Source organism: Benincasa hispida, chromosome 7 (assembly GCF_009727055.1).
Source record: "Benincasa hispida cultivar B227 chromosome 7, ASM972705v1, whole genome shotgun sequence".
In the NCBI taxonomy this organism is placed as follows: Eukaryota; Viridiplantae; Streptophyta; class Magnoliopsida; order Cucurbitales; family Cucurbitaceae; genus Benincasa; species Benincasa hispida.
The window spans coordinates 4414118-4434366 of record NC_052355.1 but is presented as its reverse complement, the minus strand read 5'-3'; the positions used below and the strand labels follow the sequence as shown (position 1 = coordinate 4434366).

Sequence of the window (20249 nt, the reverse complement as noted above, 5' to 3'; positions counted from 1 at the left end):
AAAGACCAAAGAAAAACAAAATTTAGCTTACTGTAAAATTAAAATCTAGGTTAAACATGCTAAAAAAAGTAAATTCATAGAAAATGTATACGAAGCCTTTACCTTTTTAGAACCAAGCGAGAATCCAATTCTCCAATTGGGATTTGAGAACACCACCAAGAGAGCAACCTTCCTATTCTCTGAGAAATCTTTGGTAATTAGTTTGTGGGAACCAATTCAATTGGAAAAAGGAAGAAGGAGAATTTTTCTTTTAGAAAAGTAGAAAAATACATAACTGTTGTGTGTCAAAAACTCTTTTCTCCTCTATGATCAAACCATTTTTTTTATCAATCGAGATAGAGAATGAGAGAAATGTGGAATCACCCACATTTTTAGATACTCCCCTGGGTGGGAGTTATCTAATTAGTTAATTAAATTAATTATTAATTAATAAATAATTAACCAATCACTAATTAAATCTAACTTAATTAATGATTACATTTAAATCATATCAAATGAAAGATCTCTCACATATTTTATAATTTTAATTCAATTCATTTAATTAAATCAAATTAAATCAAATAATTATTTATTCTCCAATTAAATTATTTCCAAATATTTAATTTGGCTTACATTTGAATGATATTCAATTGTATTTCTCTTATAACCTATAGTTTTAATGTGCATCAATTACACATTAATTTTATTATGAATCCAATTAATTAATATTTGAACTCCTTTAAAATTCTCTCATAAATTAATTTTGAATCATATCTAAAATTAAATTTATATTTAACATATCATTATACATAATATTATTTCCCTAAGTGAATATGAACATTTCAAACTCCATTCAAATCATTCAATTCCTTTTACGAGCTAGGAAGGGGACCTCTTAGACTTACAGATTAGAAGTTCCAACGATATGAGATTAATTGGCTAAACTCATTAACCAAATTAAACAATATTTGTTAACTGTGGGTACACGCCACTAAAGACCCATAGATTTAATGGCACGACATTCACACTCTTCCGTTGGGATTCAATCCCTTCACAATCAATATTACATATCAATTTAACAACTATCAGATAGTAAATCAATATCATTAGCAATCAGTATAAGATAATTATTAATATCAACTAGTAATCAGACAACAATTAGATAGCAATTAATATCATTGACAATCATATGGTAGTCAGATGGCAATCAAATAATAATCAAATGCAGCCAAGCATTTTTAACTGCAAGGGCATTTCGGTCATCTGACTATTTCAATTGGAACTTGTTATTTTGCCATTTCTACAAAGTCCATATATTTAGAATATGGAGTTAATTTCAATATTCTTTTTTGACAAACATGCAACTTTTCCTAATAAAAAAGAGGCAGTTGCAAATATAGAAAGTGGGCCTAAAATATTAGCAGACATAGTACAATGCAAAAAAAAATGTAGATATTACAAGATTTAGATCAAACCCCAAGGTCATTCAACCATGGATAATATCATTAATAGGGGTCTATCAATGATAGTTATACTTAATTATTAACCTAAAAGTACTAATTATTTTTTAGCCGTTGATGTGAGTTAATTTTAGATATTCCTCTTAATCTTTGAGAATGGATGATGAGGTGTATTGGACTTATGAGAAAAAGAGGATTTTCACGATCAAGAGAGCATATAACTTGGGGCTCACTTTAAATTCAGTGAGCTTGGGATCATCCTCTAGTGTTGACTCGGTGGTGTCTTTGTGAAAAAGTTTATGGCAGTGTCAATTGTTCAAATTTGTTGTTTAGAAATTCTAAATGACATTATTCCCACGAGGACGAATTTGGTTACCAAGGATATTGACCTTGATCATGGATGTTCTTTGTGTTACGGTGATCCGGAGACAACAACACACTTATTTTGGAAATGCCGTGTGGCCAAGGCTATATGGACTCACTTTTACTAGCTAATATTGTTTTGTTTATGTGTGGCATGAATTCCTGGTCGGTGCTTAATCACTTCAGGTGGGTTTGTGAGCAAGGTAGGCCGGAGTTGTCAGTGACTTTTGTTGTGGTGTTGTGGTGCATCTTGTAGGATCGGTATGTAAATCTTAGAAGTGGGTGAATATGGTTTATTAAAATTAATGGAATAGGTTCAATTAAACAAATTAACAAACTTTTTGTTAACAAGTAATTTAAACAAGAATTTTATGCAAATACATTTACTTCAAAAAGATCAATAAATTGGCATCAACAAGTTCAAGAAAAAATTGTAGCAACTAATTCTATGCAATGAAATATATTAACAAATTAATTGTAAAATTAAATAGAAAATGATAGAGAAATTGACATCGGTAAATTTATAGTGGTTCGACACAACCCGACCTACATCCACCTCCCAAACTCCTCTTGGGTATGTCAATATGAACTTGACTCTTTCCACTGCTTAGAGTTGAACCGCTACAATGTTCTTTTTTCGAGCGCAAGAACAAACCCGATCCTTTCCATGGTTAATGATCAAAATGTTACAACACTCTTGTTATGGATTCAAGAGTAACCCTTTAGAATAGATTTAGAAATGAATAACAAGATGAAAAAAACTCTCTTAAAGAGTAGATTTACAAATTTGAGCACTCAACAAATAAATCCTCAAAATACAATAAATCTCTCAGGAATAAAATGAAAAGAAAAATTTAAGAGCTTGGAGAAAATTATTTTTTTTAAAACCCAACAAAAGATAAAAGTTCACCATGTGTCCAAAACTAGCCATTAGACATAAACATAAAATATATTAAATTCATTTTTCTTTTTAAATTCATTTTCTTTTTAAAACCAACCCAAAAATCAAAAGCCCACCATGTATTACTTCTCCATTGCTCCAAGTGGCATCTTTCAATTAGTCCACTTTGATGAGAAAAATTTTGTCACTTCATCAACTAAGAATTTTCTTGTTAAGCTTGTTTCGGTCATATCTTATTCATTTGAACTTTGAATTGAGTTATTTAAATTGCATTTGAGATCGTTGTTTCGAGCTTATGTAATAGATAGTTCAAAAACTCAAATTTTCGATAAAAAAAAAAAGCAGATTTATTATCATCAAAATATTAATTAATTAATTCTAGATTGAGGGTAAAAAAGGTAACACATCTGGGAGACCTACAATCGTTTGGTGTTCAAAAGTGAGGAGGGTTCGTTGCTGATCCTAATTGCCTCGATTCGGGTATTAGAGACAGGGGTGCTCATGGGGCGTCGATCTTTAGTGACAGGTGGGTTGTCGAGTGACATAGTAGGTTGGGTGGAGTTGTCCCTCTAATCAGTGGCTTGCCTTGTCTTGTGATGCCTCTTGGGATGCATTAAAATGTAAGGGGGTATCGGTTAGGTGCTTCGAGACCAAAGGAAGTGCAATTATTATTGCAGGAGGGAAGCCTATATGAGAATCGTTTGATATGTTGTTTATTAAGGTTCGGGCAGTGTGTGCGGCTATGTAGTTGCCTTTGGTGGTGGAATCAAGCAATGTGACAGCAGTACGATTGTTGACAGGCAAGGAAGATGTTTTATCCATGGTGAAATTGGTGGTGGAAGATATTCTATCATTGAAAGCGTAGCAAATAATCTAATTTTGTTATATTAGATGTACTCAAAATTTGATGTTTGATGGTATAGCACCATAGGCTGTAAAGAAGGATGAGTCTCATTATTGGTGGGATAATTTTAGGTTGGTTAGATTTTTGGGGTGCTTTTTAAGTTTAATTAGGGAAAAGGGGTGATTTGAAGTTAATTAGGGGAAAGGGGTCGATTTTTTGTCCCCATCCGAATGCGTCTCTTCGAGAGACGCATTTCGGATTATTTTATTATTTTTTCTCCGACTAAATGCGTCTCTTGAAGAGACGCAATCTTAAAAAAAAAAAATAATAATAATCTGAAACCCAACTCTTTCATTACTTATATTTTTTTTACAGTTAATAATATTCCATTTATTTAATTCTAAATCATTATTACTTAAAATTAACTATCTCACTAATCTCGTTTTTTATTTTGATAGTAATATTACTAGTTTTTTAACAGTATAAACAATAATGTTATTTTGAGATTAAGAAATTTCTACAATTGATTTGATATACTCAGTATTAATTTTTAATTTCAAATTATTGTTTTTGTTTAAAGTTGTTAGAAACTTATGCAAAAATATAGATAATAACTTTGGACTATTGTAAATAATATTCAAGGTTCTTTAGGATGTGTTGTAGACTGTAAGTGTATTTTCATGATTGAATTTCATTAATAAATTTAATTATATGTACAATGTTCTTTATTCATGACTGGAAGAAGATACTCTATTATGCCTAGATCGATCATGTTGAGTCACATAGTGTCCACGATCACCACACCCTCTTACACTTGATGGTTGACTTTCCTCTGTAAAGTGTATACCCTCACTACGTTGTCTAGATATGTTACATACTGATCATGGACATCTAAATGGACATGTGAAGTTTGTTCTTCTTCCATACTTAGTGTACTGAGGGTTGTTGGAAAAAATTCAAATGTTGAGGGAGAGGACATCATAGAAGTATGTGTAAAATGATCAAGTGGCGTTGTTGGATATTCATTCCGAACATTAAGTCGAATAGGAACATCTTGATGTCTTGCTGGTTCACCTTGTTCTTCCATTGGAACATCACCATCGAAATATCACACTCGATATATAGAGCTAAGTCTACACAAGGCTCTTTGAGCAGATAATGGCAAATTCGGAAGCTCGGCCTGAAAAAGAATTGAATAATAAGTTAATGACTTTAAAATTTATTTTGGTGTGCACTGAAGAAATAAAATCAAACAATCCTAGTAAACAATAAACTCATACCAACAAGTGATAGAATGCTCCTACTTTAGTTATGTGCCGCCTGCTCATAGTAGAATACCATTCAATATATCCAGGCTTAGTACCTACACCGCTGTTAATAGAAGGTCCATTAATAACCAAACTCTGACGATTTTCCCAGATTGAAATTTGAGGAGCCAAATATGCAATCAAGTCTCGCTCATGCCTACCCCTTAGATCGTGTGAATGAAGTCGGGCGTTTGTGTTGCAAGGTTGAGGAATTTGTTGCAACATCCCAATTGACGCATCACACAATCTGGATGATGCCACTCCACAACGAAGAAGCATATGAGTGGACATCTGGATGTCCATAACCCATTACCATCGAGACAGTATGGCGGCAATAGTTGGATAAGATGATTATATGGCTCCCAAATAATTTGCATGCATATGTGTCAAAATATGAATGAGCCAGAAGATTGAAACATTATGAATATATGATATATGAATGAATAAAATATTACCTGGTTAGGGATATGCGTATCTAGTATGTGTCTATACTGTATTAGAACATGCGTTGGTGCTCTAATTACAGAATAGTTGTCATTCCATCTACAACAATCACAAAATGAATTTTAACTATTAGTATTTCATAATGAACATAACAATAATGAGGTAATATGCTTACCGTACTGTAAGTGGCCTGTCACCTAAGTTGTTCTTGTATCGATGGAGTCGTCGAGGCGCTAGAAGAGGAAATTGATCCCATGCCCAAATTTGCAGCCTATGAAGCACAGATACTTCATTGAGGCAAAGAATCAATATCAGACACGTATCGGATATCGATACTTCCAGATACTTTCCAGATGCGTATCTGACATGCAATTTGACGTATCTATATTTTCAGATACTTTACAGATACGTATCTGACACGCCATTTGACGTATCTATTTCTATGCATACTTTTTTTAAAGAAAAAAGACAAGTAACTCATCTAATCTTTCCCAATCTAAAATTAGGCAACCTATTCAAAAAGCTCATTACTCAAGTCCAAAACTAAAAATAAATAAATAAATAAATAACGAACTAAACCCTAGACTAGAATTATATAATCTCCATCTTCACATTTGAATCCCCACAAAGTTCACCAAAATATAAACCATTTGGATATCTTCAACAATTCAATGAAGAAGTTCTTCGTTTATCTTCATACTTCTCCCTCTAATCTTCTTCTTCTTCTTTGTAATATGAGTCATTTTTTCTATTGCATTTTATTAACTATTGTACTTCAACATCTTAGATGTTGCTTTTTTTTATTATTATATGTCAGTGTTTGTATTTTATTTTGTGCTATTATTATTAACTTGTATGCTAAATTTATCTATATCCTACATTTTCTTAAAGAAAAAAAAATGTATCTTCAGCGTATCAGTATCTTCATTTTTTAAAAATATATATATTATAAAAAATATATAGAAAAAATGATGTATCCTTAGACGTATCTATATCTTAGTTTTTTAGAAATTGACGAATCGCCTTATCCGATCGTATCCGTATCATGTACCCGTATCTGTATCTGTGCTTCATAGTCTACAGCAATAGAAGTGGGCTTGCCATGTCTTTTCTATCTATAACTACACCCTTGCATAGTTGCCTATATAACCATACAAGACATCCAGTTCCCCAACTGTAAGTCCCGACAATATCAAAATCTACCAAGAGAGGAAGATACATTAGGTGCACTCTGCTATTGGATTTGTCGAGAAATATCAATCCTCCAATCAATGTGAGAATATATGCTCGAGCATATCGTTGCAAGTCCTCTTCATCTGCATTATCTGGTAAATGGGAGAAGTTGTTAAATTGATCGGCTAACCATGGCAAGCTTAGACGACCTCCCTTAAGAACGGCATCATTCGTGGTTACGCCTAAAAGAAGGGCACAAAGTTATTCCTAGTCATAATTTAGTGACCTGATCAATGGTCTTCCATTAATTGGGAGTCCAAATTGGATAGCTACATCTTAAAATGTAATTGTACATTCTCCATGCAACATGTGGAAAGTGTGTGTCTTCTGCTACCATCTTCCACTAATGTCGTTATCAGATGCCAATCTAGTTGTATAAATTTTATACAAGAGACTCCGTAGAATCCTGTAGCTCATAGATAGTTCAATATACAAGGGTTTGGTTTCTCGTGCCTTCGAATAATAGCCTCTCTTTGCCAACAATGTATAACATCGATATGCTTGTCTTCCCAAACAACCTCGGATCTATGACTACGCTGTAAGTACAAAACCGAGTCGTCGTATGGCCCTATGGTAACATCCTCGTCCATCTGATCCCATAAAAACAATATTAAATTTAACTTAAATATTTAGCAAAAATCAATGTGATTACAATCAATAAATACAATGATAATTAATAAAGAATACACCCTTCATTGTATAAATATAATCAATAAATACAATCAATTAAATACAATGACAATTAATAAAGAATAAATAAGTAAAAGAAGTTACAATCAATAAGGACAATTAAAAACAAATAACTAAGTCGCATCACGAGCTCGATTGGGATAATTTCGTCTATTATGCCATTCTTGTCTGCAAATTGTGCACTGTGTCTTGTAACGTTCCCTCCAATCCATCTCGTTTTTCTTGCGAGAAGTACACGGTTTGCCAACTTTCCTAACTCGTGATTTGTCCGGATAAATAGTGGGGAAGTTAGGATCAGACCAACATTTTTTATCGGGGATGGGCTCAAATTGGGGTAAATAACGGATGCGTTGTTTTATGTGATGAAATTATGGAAAGGAATGTGGTGATAAAAATGCATTGAACAATAAGTTTTCTCAGCAGAATCCAAGTATAAATTCCACTAAGTTTCCTGGTAAGTCCAGGGTCGAACTCAGGGACTAGGGAAATGATATGCGGTGATAATTTTCAAGAAGACCTTGCGATAACCAGTAAATCAAATAGTTGTTTGGGTTTTTGTTTGCGGTATAAAATAAATGTATGCGACGGATTTGAGAAAAGATCGATTATGCGGTAGATACACTGAGTATGCGGAGGAACGGGTTGAGAAGGTCTTTATCTAGCGTTTCCCAGGAATACGTCAAACTCTGTGATCATGCTACACTTTTGTGACAACAAATCATTTTCCAATGAAAATACGGTGCTCCTAGTACTAGAACCCATGTGTTGAATGCAATAATGTCCATAGAGCTTATTCCTAAGTCTCTACTCTTTTCCTATTCGATGATGCAAGACGCACACAAAGACAAGGTGACCGCACACAATCATATCCTATCTCTAGGATGCATGCGATGCATTAATAGCAAACAGTGCTTATTTCTAAGCTTCTATCTCTTGATTATGCGTTCTAATCTGACTCTCCTGAGCCTAGATTCTAACCTGACTTTTTCAAGCCTAGATTCTGCCCTTAGACTACCCTCCCGAGTATCTCTAATGGACGAATTATGCATACATAATACAAGATGAGCATAGAATGAAAATCCCCAGTTATACTAGCTAAGTGCTTCTCAACACATTCGACAGATTTAACTACTTATGCGTAATAAACAGAGAGTGAACAGATATAGAGAAATAAATTCCATTTCTATAGATAAGTTTAAGTACAAAATGACAATGGAAGATAAGAATAGAGAGCCTAGTAGCAATCCCTTGCTTCCCAAGGCTTTTACACTGTCAACTCTATTCTGTTCAAAAGATATTCCTACTTCCGCAGGAGATGGCCTTCTCTCTGATCTCGACACTTCCGGCACTCTTCTAAGTTCACCGAAACGATCTATCGGCACAATCTCGCTTCTCTCGCTTCCACCTTAAATAAAAGAAAATCTAAGAACAAGGTTATTCTATCTAAGGGAAAATTCTCTAACTATCTGAACTCCTTTACTGAAGGTTGCCCTCAATATTTATAGAGCTTTAGGGTGAAAGGCATCTTCTCTCTCATGATTGCACTGATGGGATAGCATTAATTCTCTGTCTGATGCATCGAATATTTGTCACTGAAAAGTTGAATGTACTTGCTACAGTAGTTCGTTAGCGGCTTTTCAACTTAATTCGGACTCGACCGTCATCAGCTTTCTGTCCCATTATGATTAATTATGCTTTTCATCCAGATGTGCCCACCAAGTTGCGCCGACTCTATGCGGCAATCCTTCTTGAGCAGATGTTTGCGAGCACAAATCACCGCAAAGCCTTGTGGTACTGCGCTCGACCGTTGCTTTCTTATGATCGTATTTTACGCTTTGCGTCAACGCATATTCTGTACAAAAATACAAAAGTTAACTATTTCTATGTGATGAACGCATTCGACTGCAATGTTACAAACTTAATGCTTTTTGGACGCAATCTTATATATTTTATCAACGCAAACTTGTATTGTTTAATAACTTAGCACTGTAATAACGTGCATTTCTGCCCATTATCAATAACATGTCATATAAGTGGGAATTTTGTAATAATCTTCAATGTAGTAAAAGTAGTCTACCCCAATGGTCTTACACGCAGCCATAGCGTGAGAACAGGGGATTCCAAAACTTTGCCACTTATTGCATGTGCATGTTTTTTCATTTAATTTTATTCAGTGTGTGGTTCCACCCTTTAATGTTATTGGGTTGATTGTGGTGGTGACGTCACACAACCCTGTTCGATGGTCAAATATGTTGACAAAATGTTTAGTTGCACATTGTTCCCAAAGTTATTTTTTTTATCACATACCTATGACAAATATGACAATTACTTAAAATACCTCTACAGTCATTATAAAAATGTGGGTAACTAAGATGTGAATAATTTACCTTGTGAAACACTCTCCTGATTCAAGAGCAATCTCTATTTCTACACGACGAGCAGCGAAATAAGCAATAGTTCGATAAAATGTTGCTTGGACTAGTGCAGTAATGGGTAGCTTTCTAGCTCCTTTCAAAACAACATTTGTAATTTCGGCCATATTCGTGGTTAGCCATCCATAACGATGACCATCATCACGTGACTGTATCCACTGCTTAGGATCTATGGAAGCAAAATATCATAAGCAATTAGGATTTGTTGTTTGAAGTTCGGCCATACAGTCATTAAACTTCTGAACTTGAAATTTTGATCCTGCACTAAACACCAAACTCTTCAATAGACTATTTTTATACTTATCGTTAAAATTACTCGCCACATGTCGCAAGCAAAATCTGTGGTGTACTCCAACCTAACCGTTAATAGGGTTTCTAACGGCAGATATAATGCCTTTGTGTTTATCTGAAATTAGACACATTCCCTCCATTCTATGCACCACATGATCCCATAAATTTCTCAAAAACCAGCCCTATGAGTCAGCACTTTCCTCCGGTATAATAGTATATGCAACTGGATAGACGTGACCATTTGCATCGACTGAGGTAGCTATTAACAATGTTCCTTCATACTTCCCATACAAATGGGTTCCGTCAATTTGAAGTAGCAGCCTGCAATGTTCAAACCCTCAATAACAAGTTCAAACGACCATAACACGCTATTGAACATTACAATCCTTTCATCACAATCCACCTCATTTAGCCTTCAATAGACGACTGTACCGGGATTTGTGATTTGTAAGATATTCATCCATTTAGGCAGCAAATTGTACTATTCGATCCAATCTCTGAATATCTTCACAATTGCCTTTCTTCTTCCGCCCTACACTTTCCAATAACTAACGGAATAACCATACTTTTTCAAGATAATATCTTGTAATGTTTTGATGTCAACTAATGGATTTTTTTTTCCGCTATGTTGCTTACCTTAGATGCAATTAGATCTGAGTCTAATTGATTGTGATCCTAACTCAGTCTTGCATACACACAGAGGAATGCGGGCCATTATATTGGATAATTTCAAATTTACCGTGTTTTTTTACAGAACAGCGCGAAGTCTCCACGTGTACCCATTGCCATATCTTTTACACCTAACATCCCATGTTGTATTCTTCGACTCAATGACTTCAAAATTTTGATGTCGAATGATTGAATAGTTTTTTACTACATTTTCTAAATCCAATTTGGAATTGAATATCATCCCCTTAAGCAGTGAATCAAACCCCATATTACTGTCTTCCCCCGTTGTCGAATCGGGTTCAATATTCATCTCGTTCAGGTCTACCTCAGTAAATGTTTCGGGAACTTCATGAACGCCATAAAATTGACCAAGTAGTTGATCTAGATCGATATCATCATCGTCTATTTCAACTTCTTCGTCGATTGTGGCAATAGTTGGATCACAGTACTCATCCTCCACATCATGATTTTCCAACTCAATAGTAGTTTCAACTTCTTTTGGAGGGTATGGAGCGTTTCTCATCATGAACCATATATCAGCCTCATTTCGTAATGAGATGGGGATATAGAAAGTAGATCCCGCTACATAACTACCATATCTAAATATTACCTCTACCCCATCATCTCTATTTATGGATAATGCATCACATAATCCATCGATTAATGTGTTGAAGTCAACTTGACGATGCATGTTTATACGAAGAGATGGTTGCCTATTATATTCTATCTCTTTTAGCATCCCATGTAAAAAAAATCTGTCATTTTACATGGGATGCTAAAAGATATGGAAAATGTGATTTCTATTATTTTCTATTACGTATGGTGCTAAAAAATAAGAGAAAAATAAATTATTAATGATTTCAAATGTAAAATTTTTCTTTTTCAAAGCTAATCATTTCAATATAAATAAAAATAATATCTTATTTATCTAGTTTTAAAAGTGTCTTTTTGTTTAATTATCTTACCTTTGTCTAAAATTTTTCTTTTGTAAATTACCTTTTTGTCTAATTATCTTTGACTATTAACTTTAAATTTTTATTTAAATGTCTATTTTTAGATTTCATTTTCTTTCTTTAATTCGTTTTAGTTTTTTTTTTTTCTTTTCTCCACAAAATAAAGGAATATCACTATTTTTTCCATCAGAAACATATTCTTAATTTTACATTTAAAACTACTAATAAATTTTAAAATTTTGGCAAAATGAAAAAATATTTAAATATAAATTTTATATTTAAAAAGATTTATTTTTTTCTATTAGGAACATAAATACCTATTTTTAGATTTCGTTAAATTTTCTTTGAGCATGAATTAAAGATATTTTTTTTATTTTTAAAAATTTGATGTGAATTAAAGATTACTAAAAGTATGGAGAAAAATTTTCAATATAAACAAAAACAATACCCTATTAATGAATTCAAATGTAAAATTTTTCTTTAAATATGCTAATCATTTTAATATAAACAAAAATAATACCCTATTATGTTATTAAAAAATCTAGAATCATTTGGAATTCTAATAAAATATTTTTAATACTTAACCCGAACATATATAACACAATGTTAATCACATGTAATTCTCTCTTATGATAATCTATGAAATTAAACCAATATAAAAAAAAATTATGAGAATCAATACAAAAGCAATTAACTCACTATAAAAAAATATATCAACTTATTAAAGAAAAATATTACACCTTACAAAAAAAAAAAACTTTGAATAATGGTTTGTATAACTTTTCTTCAATATAATATCCACGGTAAACAAAATAAACATTAAAAAAATTAGTAAAGATTATAAAAAAACTTAATTTTTTGTTAAATAATAAAAATATATGAACTTACCAAATAAAATACTACACTGAAACAAATTAATAATATGAAGGTGGAAATGAAGGCAGAAAATGATCGGTATTTAAAAATAAAGGAAGAATGTGGAAGAAATGAATGGAATTTTCGGGTGTTTGTTGTCTGTAAAGGAAGATGAAATTTTCTTTTGGGTGAAGATGAAATGAAAATTCGGTAATAAAAGGGAAGATGAATTCGGTCTGGGTGAAGATGAAAAAATGAAGGGGAAGACAATTGTTTTAAGGCAGAATGAGGTGGAAGAAGATGTAATTGGGGTCTAACAGACGTATTCTAACTCGCGTCAAGTGTGAATTTTTTAATGCACGAAAAAAAGCATTCGAATGGGGATAAAAAATCGTCCCATTTCTCCCGAATAACTTCAAATCACCCCTTCTTCTCTAATTAAATTTAAAAAGCACCCAAAAATCTAATTAACCCGATAATTTTTCTAACTCGCGTTGCTGTTTTTCGACGTTGATTTGCCCATGATGGCTCTGTAATTCTTTTCACGGTTTTTTCCTAAAAAAAAGTACTACTCATTGCTTGTAATTTTTTTTTTTTCCTAAAAGATAAAGAAAAAAAGCGGTAAAATGGTAGAAAGAATTTATAACCCAAAGGAGAAGCGCGCGAAGGTAGTGAAGGGATCATTTCTTGTTGTTCCGCGGCGAATACCGCCATGACTGCTGCAACAGCAAGCATCAATTCAAACCTCACCCCTCCATCGTCTTCTTCGTATCCCGATGATTTGTTTTCTCAATTCGCCTTTCGAGGTAGTTCTCGTTCCAGATGCCCCTCCAAATCATCTCAACAAAACCCTACGTCCCAGGATTTTACCCAAAACACGACGATTCTCATACCCCAACACTCTCCAATTGCAACTCGTGAGGATCTCCAAGCTTCAGAACCCAAGAATCATCAGAACAAATCCTTATCCCGCGAGATTCCGATTTGCCCTTTTCAGGAGATTCCGATATCATCCCCATCTTCTGATGTGTACGAGCCTCCTATATTAACACTAGAGGATCTTCAGAATGCAAAACCAGCCCTTCAACCGCCAAAAAAGCCTCCACTAGCTCGTAGGATCTTAAATTTTTACCGAGAGTTCGGATTTGATCAAAAAATAGCGCAACCAACTTCGCATTCTGTCCTAAATTCAGAACCAGTTCAAGAAGGGGCCCGTATGGCTTCGCGTTATTTCCAAAACTCAAAATCAACCCAACAAGGAGAACGATTTGTCTCACGATACTTTCAGAAATCGGTGAAGAAACGAGTAGCACATAATGAGGATGAGGATGAGGATGTCAATCTCACAGAGCAGCCAAGTAAAAGATCAAGCAAAAGGAGGAGGAAAGACGTAGACCCCAGCTCCGATAACTCAAAAACAAATCAACATTCAATGGGAAAAGCTTCACGCTCTATTCAGAAGTCAGGAACAGATAAACGAGTGCGGATTGTTTCGCGCTATTTCCAAAATTCAGAAAAGAATATTGAAGTGGATCGAGAGGCTACGAAGCAGATAAATCAGCGTGCCAAATCTGGGAAAAGGGTCCGTAAACCAGTCAATGAAAGGAAACAAAGGGATAAAACAAGTTCTTCGAAACCTCGGACAACTCTTACTGCTGCAGAGTTGTCTTTGGAAGCTTATAGAAGGAAATCGTCAGACGATACATGGAAGCCTCCTCCCTCTGGAATTCGCCTTCTCCAACAGGATCATGCGTACGACCCTTGGCGGGTTCTAGTCATATGTATGCTCCTTAACCGGACATCTGGGCAACAGGTATTTATCAATCCGCTATCCATTTACTTGATCTTGTATGCAATTTCTAATTTCACATTGTATTATATTTCATAATAGCACATGAACTCAATTTGCTTTCATTACAGTTTTGCTACTCCACGACATAAATGAAGTTCAACTATATCTTTGAACCAAATAAACAGGGAAAAACGGATAAGCATCATCTCATTTTAACCTGCTCCGCAACATACTTATGGAGTAAAGCCGACTCTCTCATATACTCATTTCCCTTTCCAAATCACAACATACCGTCAGCTACCTAACTAACTCACATTTCCTGGGTCCAGCGATAATACACGCGCAACACCAAGTAGTAGACCCACCCCTCACTTTGGGAACTGGGTGTCTATCAGTTTATAAAGATTTTTTTTTTCTTTTGCAGAATTTGGAGGGACAGAAACCAAGGATTAATTGAAGAGGATAATAGGCTGAAACTAAATTAGGTCAAACCGCAATTATGTGTGCTACTTCTAGTGAATCTTTGTTATCATTCTTCAAGTGTGATTAACTGAACTGTGATTAACTGAACTCTTATTCTCCTGCTTTCTTGTAAACTCTTAAAGGGAATTCTTTATATTAGTGTTGACTGTTCAAATATCAATGAAAACTTTGTCTTGTGTTTAAAAGGAAATCTGAAAAATTTTGGTCCTACTTCTATGTGAGTAGAAGGTAAAAGTTTTTTATATATATAAATGATACATATGTAAAAATCTGTAATATCATCGTTGATGCACATCTTTGTTCCCTAAAGAGTGAGGTTCCTATACCTGGTATTTGGTCCATGGTTGTGCAAGTCTGTTGGATCTATCATTTTGTTGGTCCTACATGTATTTATGAATGGTGGGGGAACTAAACTCAAATGATATTATTACAACCAAAACTTGGAGCAATGTGATTGCTACATTAACTTTTTGCCATTGCTGGTTTCTTTGCCAACTTGTTAACTCATAATTGATAATTTCATCTCTTTGTTTCCTGATTATGCACCCTTGGTCCTATAGGTTTTGCTTCTTCTTTTTTTTTTTTTTTCCTGAAAACTTCCAATTTGACTCTAAGTGTGATCTGTCATTTTGAAAATTGCAGGCAAAAGAAGTGATACCTAAACTCTTTAAGTTGTGTCCCAATCCAAAGGCTACTTTGGACGTATCACAAGAGCAGATAGAAGATATCATTCGACCTCTTGGTTTACAAAGAAAAAGATCACGAACAATGCAACTTTTATCTGAGATGTATTTAAAAGAAACTTGGAGCCATGTCACCCAGCTTCCTGGTGTTGGCAAGTAATTTAGCTTATCCTTGTACACTTTCTTGTTGATTATTCTATTTCAGTTTTCAGTGCTTATTTTAGTCATGTCCCAAAACTCAAATGAGGAACTTGTCCATCATTAAAGGCTTATGATGGTGGTGAATCACAAACGTCTTCTCACTGACCATGTTTCGCTACTTGTAAATATCTATGCTTATGCTCAATATGTCATGGAAGGGGGAGAGTGTAGTGGTCTCAGATGGCATTAAGTGTTGTTTCCTTTCCTTTTTGTCTCGCAAAATGACTTTTTTTCCACATCTTGACAGACTAACATAGACATTCTTCAAAAACCAAACTAGCCATTTGCACCATCATAATTTTAGCTTTGCTTCTTTGGGAAACATTTTAGTCAACCTTATATTGTTGGAATTAACCACACAAGCATATTGTGGAAGAACTTGCTGTTAAGCCACCCTTTGTAAGAGTGTATAAAGGGCAAGGAAAAAGCGGGAACTCGGCCCCAGAAATAGCCTTAGGAAATTAGTTTGGGCCTAGGGGAGGACACATGCTAATTTAAATTTATGAAATATACAAGTGAATGGTGGGTTAGATTTTGTGTGTGGGTGGGAGGGAAGTTAGCACTCTTTATCAGACTAGCCTAGTGAATGTATCCTGTACTTGTTATCAGTATAAATATTACATTGAAATTGTTTTGTTTCATTCGTTCCAATTTGGCATTCTGAGTATGTTACTATCAAGGAGGAGGAGAATGGTGCAGTAATGGAGAAGGAATTGAGGGAAAGATAGGAATGGTATTAGGATATGATTGGGAATATGATTAGGATTGTAAGGGTAGATTAATAGTTGACAAGAGAATTGGTTATGCTAGTTCGTTATAGATAGTAGGGTGTATAAGAGAGGGTTCAAGTTCTCTAAATTACTTTGTTTATCTTGAAAATTCATCTTTTAGATTTCAATATAGTTTGGTTTTGTTTTGCATTCTGTCAAATTGGTATCAAAACCGTTGGATTCTGATCATGAAGTTAGATGAAAAATATTTTTGAAGAGATTGTGATATTTTTACGTGAAGAAATTAAGGGGGTTCAAAGATCAATTGATGGAGCCAATGTATTCGATGTTTCAATCTATCCAAGATGCTATGCGAGATGCAATTGCACAAACATTCATGGAAATTTGAGAGGACATTGCAGAGGTAAAGGAGGAAAAAGTAGAGACTAAACAAATTGTGGAGGAAGAACATTATGAAAGTCCACGCAGGAACAAAGGAAGAAAAGGAACAAACAAGATGATTGAGTCTAAGAATACGAACTCCTGTCAGATCGTCGGAGGCTATGGAGATGGAGAATCGTGAAACATCGAGGTTGTAAAATGAAGCTAATGCAGAAAACGATAATGAATGAGATCAAACAAAGGAGATGAGACACCAACCTAAACTTTATTGAAGTTTGAAAGCTGTATGTCACAATAAAGGTCGAATGTCTGAAGAGAGATTGACCATTGATGATTTTGAGGGGAAAGGTGAAGTTGTGGAGAGAGTGACACTTCAACTGCCACAAAGTTTGATAGAAATGGCAGACCATCATAACAAAATGGAGAAAATTAAAGAAGAAAAGATTGATAGAAGTCATGGCCAAAGGGGAAGCTTGTTATGGTCGGATAAAATGAGTTATGGTGGAGACATTGATATAAGTTTCAAGAAGAGGCATGCCAAGGGATCAGAATGGGACAGGCATGAATAAATCGTTGACGTAAGTTGTGTAGATTTAAAGTTTGTCGTTTGTTGTGGCATCCATTCTGAGAAGAAAGAAGGTTCATGAATTGATAGGGTTCACTTGCTTGGGCTGAATTCAAAAAAGATTGGTAAGGCACCTTTTATGTCAAAGACAAAAGAAGGGGCTGGTGTTTGGAGTTGGGATACATGTGGAAGATCCTTGGTCAAATCGTTATTCAAACACTTGGCTGCATCCAAAGTCATGGATAAAGAAGTTTATAAAGGACTGTGAAAGTCAAATAGCCCCATGAGAATCAATGTACTCTCTGGGGCTATGATCTTTGAAACTTTAAATTGTTCCTCTATCCTCCAAAGGAAGCTTCCATCTCACTATCTATCTCCTTTTATTTGTCCACTTTGTATGACTGCAAGTGAAGGCCTTGTGCACTTGTTTTTTTTATTGTTATTTTTCGTCGGCGGTTGAAAGAAATGCTTTCAATTTTTATCTTCATCGGGCCTTTGGAGTCTTTCAAAGAAAATTTTACTCAAGTTCTTGTTGGACCTTCAGTGAAGCCTAAGTCTCAATTGCTATGGTCTAATGCTATCAAAGCTTTACTCGCTGAAATTTGGTTTGAGAGAAATCAAAGAGTTTTTCATGATAAATCCCTCCACTGGCTTGATTGTTTTGAAGTTGCAAGGATCAATGCTTTTTCTTGGTGTTCTCTTTCTAAGTTATTTTTCTGTTCAAGGTATATGTTTGAATTGGGGTGCTTTAATTTCTCTGATTAGTTATTGTTCTAGTGCAAGTTAATCTTGAGATTGTACTGTTAATGCTTTCTGTTTGATCTTTTTGTTTCCTTGTATTTTGAGTGTTGGACTCTTTTTCATTATATTAATGAAAAGTTGTATTTCCTTTCAAAAAAGACAAAATAAGGGGTGGTTATACAAAATTGAGCTTTGGGCCAGGTTTGTCTGTTTTACCCAAGAAGAAACTCTAACCACAATAGTACTTGTCCAAAGCCATCTATAACTCTTTGCCAACTGTTGTCCTCTGTGTTTTCATCCTGATCGATGCAGCTTGCCATCGTCTGTCGTATCCTCCACCCCATCGTCAATTGGTAGGACAGTTGGCTTATTGTCGTCCACCACCATCCATTGCTGCCCATCAACACACTACCTTAGCTAGGTTTTATATTTGCAGGGCTAAGTTTCAATAGGATGCCAACCAACCAATTTTGAATATTCTCTTTGTATAGTGACACCTCGAACGAAGACAAGGTGTGTTTTAGGGGCGGGTAATGTGTTAGGTATCTTCTCCTTCTTGCATTCAGAAATGTTCACCAAGTTCCTACAGTCAACAAGTGAACGAAATAGTAAAATATAAAGGAAACTTGAAAGCAGGACAACTCCCGATTCATTTGAGATGTTTCTAGGGACTCCTACAATTTTGATAATCAGCTCCCCTTCACAAAAACCCTACATAAACCCCTTCCCAACCCCATACAACTCTTAACAAATTCATACATTCCACTAACCCGTTGTCGGGGATGAATTCCCCTTTTCTGCTCTTCCTAATAAGTATGCAGAATAGGAGGTCTCACAAGAAAGATACCTTGGATCCTCCCTCTCTTGAAATTTCTCTCAAGCCCTAAATTACTCACCAAAATAATATCTACCCTCCATTCACAATCATGATATTTATGACCAAACTTCTTAACTAATTACTAACATGCCCTTAATACATACTAGCATCCCTATTTCTATCCTAATAGCATTCCTATGAGAGTGATCTCAAGAAAGGAAGTTTTATTTCAATATAGTTGGGTTTTATTTTGATTTCTATAAAAGTGGAACACCTCACATAAACTGCAACGTGAATGCTTGTAGTAGTAGACAGTATTTATAATATTGTGGCAAAGATCGTTTTGTTTTGGTTCACGTTGAGGATACTTTGGGCTTAAATTAGTAGCTTGAGGTAGAAAGGAAGTTCTTGAATGTTAAGTTCTTAATTTAGTAGCTCGAGGTAGACATTTAGCTACTTGAATTACTTATATTATTCTTCTTGTATTACTCATTATTCTATAAATATTATGATATTGGTTTGTTTCTTACGTTTTATTATTGAGCTTAGGATGTTATTTGAGACAGGTATGGAGCTGATGCACATGCGATATTCTGCACCGGATATTGGAATGAAGTAGATCCTAAAGATCACATGCTTAATTATTACTGGGAGTTTCTCCACAGCATCAGACACCTGCTCTGATCTTTTGTGACCGTAGATGGTTTCGTTCGTACGGGAGCGGAAGTTGTGAATTTCAGGGAGTACTTCCCCGTCCTACATATATTTTGGAACGTTCTGACAGTAAGAAATTCTTTTGGGCTATCGGTTTTGTAAATGTTGTTTTATTTTGTTGGGTTGGGACTTGGGAGGTTGGTTGGGAACTATTTAAACTTGTATCGATAACATATATACTAGGAAGGGAAGAAATGGAAATTCTCCTCCAATAGCTAGTTAGGTTAAGACTGTAGCTGAAGCTGTGTACTGTTCGTGGGGGAGCAGCAGGGGATTATGTTACGTCTTGGCTAATCACCATGGGTAAGCTTACCCTTGACTAAGTATTTTGTAACATGACTATATGGCTGTAACCTCACTTTTTAATCAACCAGTTTATGCATATGATGCACGTGGTTCGAAGTTCAACTAGTTTCTGCATGTATTCCATGTGGTTTAAATAGTTTTAAAATATGATTTAGTTATGAACGTAATTCATTGTGTTTGAAGATTTTGAACACCTCATGAAACTTTATATTATTGATATGTATATCTTGAAAGTGAACTATTTATAATGATAATTTTCTTTATCATCACTCAGATTTCTGCAGCATTCTTATTTTTCCGAACTGTGCACCTAATTCACATGGGAATCCAAGATTTTTATAGAGTGAACATCTAAATTATCACATTTATTTTGGTATAATGTAATATGTCTGAAGATATCTGGAGATTCTTGGA

General features: G+C 34.6%; 1 protein-coding gene across 2 annotated transcripts; it reads left to right on the top strand.

Moving 5' to 3' along the window:
* The first annotated feature begins 13063 nt into the window (after positions 1-13063).
* LOC120081563 (methyl-CpG-binding domain protein 4-like protein) lies at positions 13064-19937 on the top strand. 2 transcript variants are annotated; one of them, XM_039036563.1, is made up of 3 exons: positions 13064-14234; positions 14638-14698; positions 15339-15475. In XM_039036563.1, the coding sequence occupies exons 1-2, from the start codon at positions 13134-13136 to the stop codon at positions 14668-14670; spliced, it is 1134 nt and encodes a 377-aa protein (XP_038892491.1). In that variant the 5' UTR covers positions 13064-13133; the 3' UTR covers positions 14671-14698; positions 15339-15475. The 2 variants fall into 2 exon arrangements, with proteins under 2 accessions (XP_038892491.1, XP_038892490.1); XM_039036562.1 differs by lacking the exon at positions 14638-14698 and adding an exon at positions 19382-19937 and having other exon boundaries at positions 13067-14234; positions 15339-15535.
* Positions 19938-20249: the final 312 nt, after the last annotated feature.